This window comes from Nomascus leucogenys, chromosome 5, assembly GCF_006542625.1.
Source record: "Nomascus leucogenys isolate Asia chromosome 5, Asia_NLE_v1, whole genome shotgun sequence".
Classification (NCBI taxonomy): Eukaryota; Metazoa; Chordata; class Mammalia; order Primates; family Hylobatidae; genus Nomascus; species Nomascus leucogenys.
In genome coordinates, this window is record NC_044385.1 from 121,196,413 (window position 1) to 121,209,718 (window position 13,306).

The following is a 13,306-nucleotide window of genomic DNA, read 5'->3' on the forward strand; positions in this document are numbered from 1 at the left end:
GAATAAGGAAATGTGGATACACATAAAACTAGATACAAAAGGCTACAGTTTGATAAACACCAGCTAGTCCGGTACCTGGGCTTTCTGGCAAAATGTCAAACTTTAACTGGTGATCAGGAAAAAGGAACAATCAGGTTTTAAATACTCAATGGTCATTTATTATATAACTTAAACTCATTCAATACATTAAATACCTGTTTTAAATAATTACAATTTTTTAAAATTAAAGAATATGTCACTGATCTTAATGAGACTTCCAACTGAGTCTCAGCAGGGGCTCCACACTTCCCCAGCAGGCAGCAGGCTTCCTGTCATGCTTGCGCCTTCCTTCTCATGTAAACCAGTGCTAGAGTTCATCATGTGTCAAAACTGTAGGGGAGAAAAGTTTATTTAGCTCCTGGCATCTTAAACATAAAATTATCTTAAATATTACTTATGTATGATGAGGAAGCACCGGTACTGACTGAGGATCCTTTATTTGCTAGTTCAGTACCTATATGCTTCATTATGCAACACAAGAATAGCTCTTTGTACACTGTGATGTCTATTATATTGTCTCATAACTACTGGTCTTTCTACCCACCTAGAATGTGAGCTCCCATGAGTCTATGAGGACAAGGAACATAACTTACTTATCTTTGTTATCTTTAGGATCTAGCATCCTGCCTGGCAGATAAGAGGTCTTGAAGAAGACTAATAGATTATTCACTGTGAATATAGTATTCTACCCTTAATGTAATGGAACAACAGAAAGCAGAGGACATATTAATATATAGTTGTCATCTAAGATGGGAGGACACACAGCACTCTGACATAGACATAAGTACCACATAAATGCAAGCACAATTCTGATGAGATTCTGAGAGAGCAAAATGGTCTCTTCTGCATCACTGAGCTGTCACATACCAACTGATGTAAATCACTGAGAACTCAATATTTTCAGGCAGAAATTAATTAAAATACAATTTAAATGCACACTGTTCCACAATACAAGATGGCAGACTATGTTTCTTCACTAAATTCTACTGGAAAGATAATAAATATAAAAAGGAAAAACAATAATGAGAATGAGGGAAGTGGTTACAAGACACTTGTTGGGGCGAAGTTATCAATGGATTTCAAGAAATGGGAAACAGGGATAGACTGCATGAAACAACTTCATCCCAGAACACACAGCTGAAACGATGAGTTGGCTTTCCTGATGGAGGAGGCTGGGAGAGGCTACTAACAAACACCAGTGGATAGTGAGTCACACAGTGAAGCTATTAAGTAAAGGACCGTCTGTGGAAAGTCTGTGCCTGTCAGCTCCCCACCCCACTCTCATTCTTCTGAATCCAAAAGAGAAACTGACAGCCTGGTATTAGCTATTCTTCTTTTTTTTTTTTTTTTTTTTTTTTTTTGAGACGGAGTCTCACTCAGTCGCCCAGGCTGGCCAGCTCCGCCTTCCGGGTTCAGGCCATTCTCCTGCCTCAGCCTCCCGAGTAGCTGGGACTACAGGCGCCCGCCACCACGCCCAGCTAATTTTTTTGTATTTTTAGGAGAGACGGGGTTTCACCGTGTTAGCCAGGATGGTCTCGATCTCCTGACCTCATGATCTGCCTGTCTCGGCCTCCCAAAGTGCTGGGATTACAGGCGTAAGCCACTGCGCCCAGCCAACAGCCTGGTATCTATTCTAAGATAAAAAGTGGAAGTCTATTCTTGAAAGAAAATTGAACAATTCTGAGAGAGACAAAGAGGGAGAAATAAAGGGTGGGAGAGAGGGGGAAAGAGTTTTTTTTTTTTTTTTTTTTTTTTGGAGATGAAGTTTCACTCTTGTTGCCCAGATTGGAGTGTAATGGCATGATATCTTGGCTCACCACAACCTCTGCCTCCCGGGTTCAAGCAATTCTCCTGCCTCAGCCTCCCGAGTAGCTGGGATTACAGGCATGCACCACCACGCCTGGCTAATTTTGTATGTTTAGTAGAGACGGGGTTTCTCCATGTTGGTCAGGCTGGTCTCGAACTCCCGACCTCAGGTGATCCACCCGCCTTGGCCTCCCAAAGTGCTGGGATTACAGGTGTGAGCCACCGTGCCCGGCCGAAAAGAGGTATTTTTATATGAGTGTCTGCTCTTGAGTAAAGCGCCCTCATTTGGGCTTTTGGGGTGGTGTATAGGATGGGCTTTGATCTGTTCCATGACCATACACGTAGAAGGAGGCCTGCCAGTTGTACACCGTGGATTAGTTAGTAATTAACCCTCCCATTTGGGGAAGCCTATTGGAGAAACACATTTAAACCCTGGCAGAGGAAACCCACACCAGTTATTATATTGATCAATCTAATATTTCATTCTTAAATATATACAAACAGCCAAAGATCTCCAGGTTTCTGAGGAAGACCAGTAACAAAAGAAAAAAGGGCCACGATGAATACATAAAACAGCTTAAACAAAAAGGAACTGAAAAGAACTAAGGCAATATTCAAAACAGTTCTAATTGGTATTTCAGGGGATATTAGAAAAAATCAGTGAAACTATAAAACGAACAAAATGAAATTAAAAAGAAGCAAGCAGGGAAAAGAAAGATCTGTTAGAAATTAAGTGATTACCCTTCTAAAATAAATGAATAGAAAGATTGAAGATAATGTCAAAGAATTTTTTCGGAACACAAATGAAAGGAAAAAATATACAAAAGAAAATATAAGTACAAAAGATCTATAGGACTAAGAAGACAATTCTATTTACAGTAGCATCAAAAGGATCAAAATAATTAGGAATGAACCTAATCTAGGAGGTGAAACATGTGTATACTGAAAATAACAAAAACTGCTGAGAGAAATGAAAGAAGACACAAATAAATGGAAATACATTCCATGTTCAAGAGCTGGAAATTTAATATTAAGATGTCTATACTACCCAAAGCAATCTACAGATTCAGATTCAACAAAATCCCTATAAAAACCCCAATGATGCTTTTTATAGAAACAGGAAAATTCATCCTGAAATTCATACAGAATCACAAGGGATACTGAAAACATTATGAAAAAGAATGAAGTTGGCAGATTCACATTTCCTGATTTTATAACATATTACAAAGCTTCAGTAATGAAAACAGTATGGTCCTGGCATAAAGACAAACAGCCCAATGGAACAGAGAGCCCAGAAATAAACTCTTGTGTATATGATCAATTCGTCTTTGATAAGGATGCCAAGAATACTCAGTGGGAAAATAACAGTCTCCTTCATAAATGGAGTTGGGCATACTGGATATTTACACACAAAAGAATAAAGCTGGACTCCTATCTTACATGACATATGAAAATTAACTAAAAATGGATTAAAAACCTAAATATAAGACCTGAAATTATAAAACTACTGAGGAACACATAGGGAAAAATCTTCATGACACTGACATGGCAATGACTTCTTACATATGACACCAAAAATATAACAAAAGTAAAAATAGATAGATGGGATTATATTAAACCTAAAAACCTTTGTGTATCAAATGACACCATCAACAGAGTGGAAAGGTAACCTAGCAAATCACAGAAAATATCTGCAAATCACATATCTGATAAGCCATTAATATTCACAATATATAAAGAAACCCTGCAACTCAAAAACAAAAAATCAAATAACCTGATTAAAAAATGGGCAAAGAACTTGAATATACATTTCTTCAAAGATGATATACAAATAATCAGCAAACATAAGAAAATATGCTCAATATCACTAATCATTAGAGAAATGCATAACAAAACCACAATGAAATTATTACCTCAGACCCATTAGTATGACTGCTATAAAAAAAAAAGCCAGAAAATAAGAAGTGTTGGTGAGGATATGGAGAAATTGGAACTCTTTTGCACTGTTGATAGGAGTGTAAAATAATGCAACTGCTATGAAAAATAGAAGTTCCTTAAATATTCATATGATTTGGCAATCCTATTTCTGGATATATATATCCAAAATAATGGAAAGCCGGGTCTCAAAGAGATATACACACACATGTCCACAGCTGCATTACTCACAGTAGCCAAAAGGTGAAAGCAAACCAAATGTCCATCGATGGATGAATGGGTAAACAAAATGTGGCAATATACATATACAATGGGATTTTATTCAGTCTTTTAAAAGGGAAGGAAATTCTGTCACATGTTACAACATGAATAAATCTTGACAATATTATGCTGAGTGAAATCAGCCAGTCACAAAAAAAATAAATACTATATTATCCCATTTATATAAAGTATCTAGAGTAGTCAAATTCATAGAGTAGAATGATGTTTGCCAGGGGCTAGGGAGACAGGGGGAAGGGGAACTGTTAATGAGTACAGAGTTTCAGATTTGCAATACGAAAAACTTCTGGAGATCTGTTTCAAAACAATGTGAATATACTTAACATTACTGAACTTAAAAATGGTTAAAACAGCAAATCTTGTTACATGATTTTTTTAACCGCAATGAAAAAACACATAAAAATGGTATAGGATTGAACCAAGAGGTATAAAAATCCAACTAGTTAGAATCCTGGACAGACAGAACAGAGATAAGTGGGAAAGAGATAGATTATTTAAAACAAACAAACAAAAAACAACACAGTGGAAAAAAAAAAAGTCCAAGGCTAAACAAAGACATGAGTCATTAAACACACAAGGAGACAAATTTATGGGATGCAATAAAAAAAGTGATCAGGGAAACTTATAGCTGTAAACACTAACATCAAAAAAGAAAAAAGATGTCAATTCAGCAACTCAACTTTGTAGCTTAAGGAACTGTAGCTGGTCAGGCAGGAATATGGGTAGCCTGGGCATCAGATTTATGGTTGATATCTGAAATGGAGCAGTCTTGCAGGCTGGGCCCTTAATCTGTGGGGTCTGAAGGTTAACTCCAGGAGTTAATGTCAGAGTTGAAATGAATTACTGGAGATCCAGTTGGTGTCCAGTGAATTGGAGAATTGGTGTTAGAAAAACATTATATATTTGTTGTCAGGAAGAAAGAACATCAGATGGCAGTACTACTCAAAGTGATCTACATATCTGATGCAATCCCTATCAAAACCCCAATGACACTTTTTGCAGAAATAGAAAAACCTAAAATTCATACGAAATCTTGAGGGACCTTAATAGCCAAAACAATCTTAAAAAGAAAAAAAATTGGACTCACTGATTTCAAAACTTACTACAAAGCTACAGTAATTAAAACACTATGGTACTGGAATAAAAAGAGACATATAGACTAAAGGAATAGAGAGCCCAGAAATAAATCCTTGCATATATGATCAAATGATTCTGACAAGGGTGTTCAGACCATTCAACAGGGAAATGACAGTCTCTCTAACAAATTGTGCTGGGACAACTAGACAGCCACATGCCAAAGAATGAAGTTGGACTCCTACTTTATACCATATTTAAAAATTAAAGATAGATTTAAAAATCTAAGACCTAAAACTACAGAGCTCTTAGAAGAAAACATACATGGAAATCTCTGTGAATTGGATTGGGCAATACAGTTGACCCCTGAATAACATGGGGGTTAGGGACACTAAACCCCTGCACAGTTGAAAATCCACATATAACTTTTGACTCTTTAAAAACTTTACTAGCTGGTAGAGCCAAGATGGCCAAATAGGAACAGCTCTGGTCTACAGCTCCCAGCCTGAGCGACACAGAAGATGGGTGAGTTCTGCATTTCTGTTTGAGGTACCGGGTTCATCTCACTAGGGAGTGCCAAATAGTGGGTGCAGGACAGTTGGTGAAGCGCACTGTATGCGAGCTGAAGCAGGGTGAGGCATTACCTCACTTGGGAAGCGCAAGGGGTCAGGGAGTTCCCTTTCCTAGTCAAAGAAAGTGGTAACAGACGGCACCTGGAAAATCGGGTCAGTCCCACCCTAATACTGCGCTTTTCCAACGGGCCTGGAAAATGGCACACCAGGAGATTGTGTCCTGCACCTGGCTCGGAGGGTCCTATGCCCACGGAGTCTTGCTGATTGCTAGCACAGCAGTCTGAGATCAAACTGCAAGGTGGCAGCGAGGCTGCGGGAGGGGCGCCCACCATTGCCCAGGCTTGCTTAGGTAAACAAAGCAGCCAGGAAGCTCGAACTGGGTGGAGCCCACCACAGCTCAAGGAGGCCTGCCTGCCTCTGTAGGCTCCACCTCTGGGGGCAGGGCACAGACAAACAAAAATTCAGCAGGAACCTCTGCAGACTTAAATGTCCCTGTCTGACTGACAGCTTTGAAAAGAGTAGTGGTTCTCCCAGCATGCAGCTGGAGACCTGAGATCGGACAGACTGCCTCCTAAAGTGGGTCCCTCACCCCCAAGCAGCCTAACTGGGAGGCACCCCCCAGTAGGGACAGACTGACACCTCACTCGGCTGGGTACTCCTCTGAGACAAAACTTCCAGAGGAACTATCCGACAGCTGAATTTGTGGTCTCACGAAAATCCGCTGTTCTGCAGCCACTGCTGCTGACACCCAGCCAAACAGGGTCTGGAGTGGACCTCTAGTAAACTCCAACAGACCTGCAGCTGAGGGTCCTGTCTGGTAGAAGGAAAACTAACAAACAGAAAGGACATCCACACCAAAAACCCATCTGTACATCACTATCATCAAAGACCAAAAGTAGATAAAACCACAAAGATAGGGAAAAACAGAGCAGAAAAACTGGAAACTCTAAAAAGCAGAGCACCTCTCCTCCTCCAAAGGAATGCAGTTCCTCACCAGCAACGAACAAAGCTGGACAGAGGATGACTTTGACGAGTTGAGAGAAGAAGGCTTCAGACGATCAAACTACTCCGAGCTACGGGAGGAAATTCAAAACAATAGCAAAGAAGTTAAAAACTTTGAAAAAAAATTAGACGAATGGATAACTAGAATAACCAATGGACAGAAGGGCTTAAAGGAGCTGATGGAGCTGAAAGCCAAGTATCGAGAACTACGCGAAGATTGCAGAAGCGATCAACTGGAAGAAAGGGTATCGTTGATGGAAGATGAAATGAATGAAATGAAGCGAGAAGGGAAGTTTAGAGAAAAAAGAATAAAAAGAAATGAACAAAGCCTCCAAGAAATTTGTGACTATGTGAAAAGACCAAACCTATGTCTGATTGGTGTACCTGAAAATGATGGGGAGAATGGAACCAAGTTGGAAAAAACTCTGCAAGATATTATCCAGGAGAACTTCCCCAATCTAGCAAGGCAGGCCAACATTCAGATTCAGGAAATACAGAGAACGCCACAAAGATACTCCTCGAGAAGAGAAACTCCAAGACACATAATTGTCAGATTCACCAAAGTTGAAATGAAGGAAAAAATGTTAAGGGCAGCCAGAGAGAAAGGTCGGGTTACCCACAAAGGGAAGCCCATCAGACTAACAGCTGATCTCTCGGAAGAAACTCTACAAGCCAGAAGAGAGTGGGGGCCAATATTCAACATTCTTTAAGAAAAGAATTTTCAACCCAGAATTTCATATCCAGCCAAACTAAGCTTCATAAGTGAAGGAGAAATAAAATACTTTACAAACAAGCAAACACTGAGTGATTTTGTCACCACCAGGCCTGCCCTAAAAGAGCTCCTGAAGGAAGCACTAAACATGGAAAGGAACAACCGGTACCAGCCACTGCAAAAACATGACAAATTGTAAAGACCATCGATGCTAGGAAGAAACTGCATCAACTAACGAGCAAAATAACCAACTAACATCATAATGACAGGATCAGATTCACACATAACAATATTAACTTTAAATGTAAATGGGCTAAATGCTCCAATTAAAAGACACAGACGGGCAAACTGGATAAGGAGTCAGGACCCATCACTGTGCTGTATTCAGGAAACCCATCTCACATGCAGAGACACACACAGACTCAAAATAAAGGGATGGAGGAAGATCTATCAAGCAAATGGAAAACAAAAAAAGGCAGGGGTTGCAATCCTAGTCTCTGATAAAATAGACTTTAAACCAACAAAGATCAAAAGAGACAAAGAAGGCCATTACATAATGGTAAAGGGATCAATTCAACAGGAAGAGCTAACTATCCTAAATATATATGTAACCAACACAGGAGCACCCAGATTCATAAAGCAAGTCCTGATTGACCTACAAAGGGACTTAAACTCCCACACAATAATAATGGGAGATTTTAACACCCCACTGTCAACATTAGACAGATCAATGAGACAGAAAGTTAACAAGGATATCCAGGAATTGAACTCAGCTCTGCACAAAGTGGACCTAATAGACATTTATAGAACTCTCCACCCCAAATCAACAGAATATACATTTTTTTCAGCACCACACCACACCTATTCCAAAATTGACCACATAGTTGGAAGTAAAGCTCTCCTCAGCAAATGTAAAAGAAAAGAAATTATAACAAACTGTCTCTCAGACCACAGTGCAATCAAACTAGAACTCAGGATTAAGAAACTCACTCAAAACCGCTCAACTACATGGAAACTGAACAACCTGCTCCTGAATGACTATTGGGTACATAATGAAATGAAGGCAGAAATAAAGATGTTCTTTGAAACCAATGAGAACAAACACACAACATTCCAGAATCTCTGGGACACATTCAAAGCAGTGTGTAGAGGGAAATTTATAGCACTAAATGCCCACAAGAGAAAGCAGGAAAGATCCAAAATTGACACCCTAACATCACAATTAAAAGAACTAGAAAAGCAAGAGCAAACACATTCAAAAGCTAGCAGAAGGCTAGAAACAACTAAAATCGGAGCAGAACTGAAGGAAATAGAGACACAAAAAACCCTTCAAAAAATTCATGAATCCAGGAGCTGGTTTTTTGAAAAGATCAACAAAATTGATAGACCGCTAGCAAGACTAATAAAGAAGAAAAGAGAGAAGAATCAAATAGATGCAATAAAAAATGAAAAAGGGGATATCACCACTGATCCCACAGAAATACAATCTACCATCAGAGAATACTACAAACACCTCTATGCAAATAAACTAGAAAATCTAGAAGAAATGGATAAATTCCTCGACAAACACACCCTCCCAAGACTAAACCAGGAAGAAGTTGAATCTCTGAATAGACCAATAACAGGTTCTGAAATTGTGGCAATAATCAATAGCTTACCAACCAAAAAGAGTCCAGGACCTGATGGATTCACAGCCAAATTCTACCAGAGGTACAAGGAGGAACTGGTACCATTCCTTCTGAAACTATTCCAATCGATAGAAAAAGAGGGAATCCTCCCTAACACATTTTATGAAGCCAGCATCGTCCTGATACCAAAGCCTGGCAGAGACATAACCAAAAAAGAGAATTTCAGACCAATATCCTTGATGAACATTGATGCAAAAATCCTCAATAAAATACTGGCAAACCGAATCCAGCAGCACATCAAAAAGCTTATACACCATGATCAAGTGGGCTTCAAGGCTGGTTCAACATACGCAAATCAATAAATGTAATCCAGCATATAAACAGAACCAAAGAAAAAAACCACATGATTATCTCAATATATGCAGAAAAGGCCTTTGACAAAATTCAACAATGCTTCATGCTAAAAACTCTCAATAAATTAGGTATTGATGGGACATATCTCAAAATAATAAGAGCTATCTATGACAAACCCACAGCCAATATCATACTGAATAGGCAAAAACTGGAAGCATTCCCTTTGAAAACTGGCACAAGACAGGGATGCCCTCTCTCACCACTCCTATTCAACATAGTGCCAGAAGTTCTGGCCAGAGCAATCAGGCAGGAGAAGGAAATAAAGGGTATTCAATTAGGAAAAGAGGAAGTCAAATTGTCCCTGTTTGCAGATGACAAGATTGTATATTTAGAAAACCCCATTGTCTCAGCCCAAAACCTCCTTAAGCTGATAAGCAACTCCAGCAAAGTCTTAGGATACAAAATCAATGTACAAAAATCACAAGCATTCTTGTACACCAATCACAGACAAACAGAGAGCCAAATCATGAGTCAACTCCCATTCACAATTGCTTCAAAGAGAATAAAATACCTAGGAATCCAACTTACAAGGGATGTGAAGGACCTCTTCAAGGAGAACTACAAACCACTGCTCAATGAAATAAAAGAGGATACAAACAAATGGAAGAACATTCCATGCTCATGGGTTGGAAGAATCAATATCGTGAAAATGGCCATACTGCCCAAGGTAATTTATAGATTCAATGCCATCCCCATCAAGCTACCAATGACTTTCTTCACAGAATTGGAAAAAAGCTACTTTAAAGTTCATATGGAACCAAAAAAGAGCCCGCATCGCCAAGTCAATCCAATCCAATCACGCTACCTGACTTCAAACTATACTACAAGGCTACAGTAACCAAAACAGCATGGTACTGGTACCACAACAGAGACATAGATCAATGGAACAGAACAGAGCCCTCAGAAATGATGCCGCTTATCTACAACTATCTGATCTTTGACAAACCTGATAAAAACAAGAAATGGGGAAAGGATTCCCTATTTAATAAATGGTGCTGGGAAAACTGGCTAGCCATATGTAGAAAGCTGAAACTGGATCCCTTCCTTACACCTTATACAAAAATTAATTCAAGATGGATTAAAGACTTAAATGTTAGACCTAAAGCCATTAAAATCCTACAAGAAAACCTAGGCAATACCATTCAGGACATAGGCATGGGCAAGGACTTCATGTCTAAAACACCAAAAGCAATGGCAACAAAAGCCAAAATTGACAAATGGGATCTAATTAAACTAAAGAGCTTCTGCACAGCAAAAGAAACTACCATCAGAGTGAATAGGCAACCTACAGAATGGGAGAAAATTTTTGCAACCTACTCGTCTGACAAAGGGCTAATATCCAGAATCTACAATGAACTCAAACAAATTTACAAGAAAAAAACAACCCCATCGAAAAGTGGGCGAGAACATGAACAGACACTTCTCAAAAGAAGACATTTATGCAGCCAAAAAACACATGAAGAAATGCTCATCATTGGCCATCAAAGAAATGCAAATCAAAACCACAATGAGATACCATCTCACACCAGTTAGAATGGCCATCATTAAAGTCAGGAAACAACAGGTGCTGGAGAGGATGTGGAGAAATAGGAACACTTTTACACTGTTGGTGGGACTGTAAACTAGTTCAACCATTGTGGAAGTCAGTGTGGCAATTCCTCAGGGATCTAGAACTAGAAATACCATTTGACCCAGCCATCCCATTACTGGGTATATACCCAAAGGACTATAAATCATGCTGCTATAAAGACACATGCACACATATGTTTATTGCGGCACTATTCACAATAGCAAAGAGTTGGAACCAACCCAAATGTCCAACAATGATAGCCTGGATTAAGAAAATGTGGCATATATACACCATGGAATACTATGCAGCCATAAAAAATGATGAGTTCATGTCCTTTGTAGGGACATGGATGAAACTGGAAAACATCATTCTCAGTAAACTATCGCAAGGACAAAAAACCAAACACCGCATGTTCTCACTCATAGGTGGGAATTGAACAATGAGAACTCATGGACACAGGAAGGGGAACATCACATTCCGGGGACTGTTGTGGGGTGGGGGGAGGGGGGAGGGACAGCATTAGGAGATATATCTAATGCTAAATGACGAGTTAATGGGTGCAGCAAAACAACATGGCACATGGATACATATGTAACAAACCTGCACATTGTGCACATGTACCCTAAAACCTAAAGTATAATAATAAAAAATAAAAAAAGTAAAAAAAATAAAAACTTTACTAATAGCCTACTGTTGACTGGAAGCCTTGGAGATAACATAAACAGTTAACATATTTTGTGTATGTATTATATACTGTATTCTTACAATAAAGGAAGCTAGAGAAAATGTTAAGAAAATCATAAGAGAAAATATACCTTACTATTCATTAAGTGGAAGTGGGTCATCAGAAAGGTCTTCATCCTCATTGTCTTCACATTCCATAGGCTAAGGAAGAGGAGTTGTTCGTTTGGTCTTGCTGTCTCAGGTGGCAGAAGTGGAAGAGGTGGAGGAGGTAGAAGGGGAGGCAGGAGAGGCAGGCACACTCAGTGTAACTTCACAGAAATACCTTGTAATTTCTGTCTGTTTTTTTTGTTATTTCTCTAAAAATGTTTCATATGGTACCAATCCTTCTTCTGCTGTTTGCTTTAGTTTCAGTCTCCATATCATAGAGGGATCCATGTCATAAAAAGCAAAAGCAGTCTTTAATAATTGGAACTCTTCTGCCAATTGTCTAATGTCAATTTGTTTTCCGGCACTGCTTCTATGTCTTCTTCCTCATTGTCTGGCACTGGTTCAGAAGCACTCATCTCCATCAAGTCATCTTCTGTTAATTCTTCTGGTGTGGTATCTTCTAGCTCTTTAATTTCTTCAGGAAATCCGTATCTTGAAACCCTGAGCCCTCACCTTTTTTTTTTTTTTTTTTTTTTTTTTTTGCCGTATTCACAATCTCTTTCATGATTTCCTTGGTTAGCTTTGTCATAAATCCTGTGAAGTCATGCACAACATCTGGACAGTTTTCTCCAGCAGGAATTTATTGCTTGGGGCTTGATAACTTTCATAGCTTTTTCTATAACAATGATGGTATTTTCAATATTATCATAATTCCAGACTTTCATGTTCTATCAGGGTTCTCTTCCACAGCACTGACAATCTTTTCCAAAGAGTACTTTGTGTAACAAGGCTTAAAGTTCCTTATGATACCCTGATCCAGAGGCTGAATTACAGATGTTGAGTTTGCAGGCCGATAGACAACTTCAGTGTTGAACTCGTGGAGTTCTGGGTGGCCAGAGAGCATTGCCCAGTATCAAAAGAACTTTAAAAGGCAGTCCCTTACAGGCAACATACTTCCTGACCTCAGGGACAAAAGCATTGATGGAACCAATGCAGAGAAAGGGTTCTTGTTGCCCAGACATTCTGTTGTACAACCAAAAGCCTGGCAGCTGGTATTTATCTTTATCTTCAAGGCTTGGGGGTTAGCAGCTTTATAGATAAGAATATTACTGATCTTAAGACCAACTGCATTTGTATAAAATAACAGAGATAGCCTCTCTTCCTGCTTCAAATCCTGGTTTTCATTTCTCTTCCTTACTAACAAATGTCCTTTGTGGCATTTTTTTTCTACGAACAGGGAAATTTCACCTTCATTAAAAACCTGTTGAGGCAGATATCCTTTCTCCTCAGTGATTTTCTTTTTTTTCTTTCATAATTGAGATTTTATTGGTTGGGTCGAGGATCAGCACACAGACATTTCAATTTGTACACAATTCTTAATATATGTACCAAAAATCTAAAAAGCCATGTATTGCAAATTCTTTGTAAAATTACTCTAGTGACT

At 39.0% G+C, this 13,306-nt stretch overlaps 1 protein-coding gene across 1 annotated transcript in view; it reads right to left on the bottom strand.

Moving 5' to 3' along the window:
• Window positions 1–135: 135 nt before the first annotated feature.
• Window positions 136–13,306, bottom strand: part of LOC100592830 (UDP-glucose:glycoprotein glucosyltransferase 2) — a 254,403-nt gene continuing 241,232 nt past the window's right edge. The window contains exon 39 of the mRNA XM_030813564.1: window positions 136–369. Within this exon, the coding sequence (XP_030669424.1) occupies window positions 347–369 (23 nt within the window). The 3' untranslated portion in view covers window positions 136–346. The remainder of the gene's footprint in view (window positions 370–13,306) is intronic.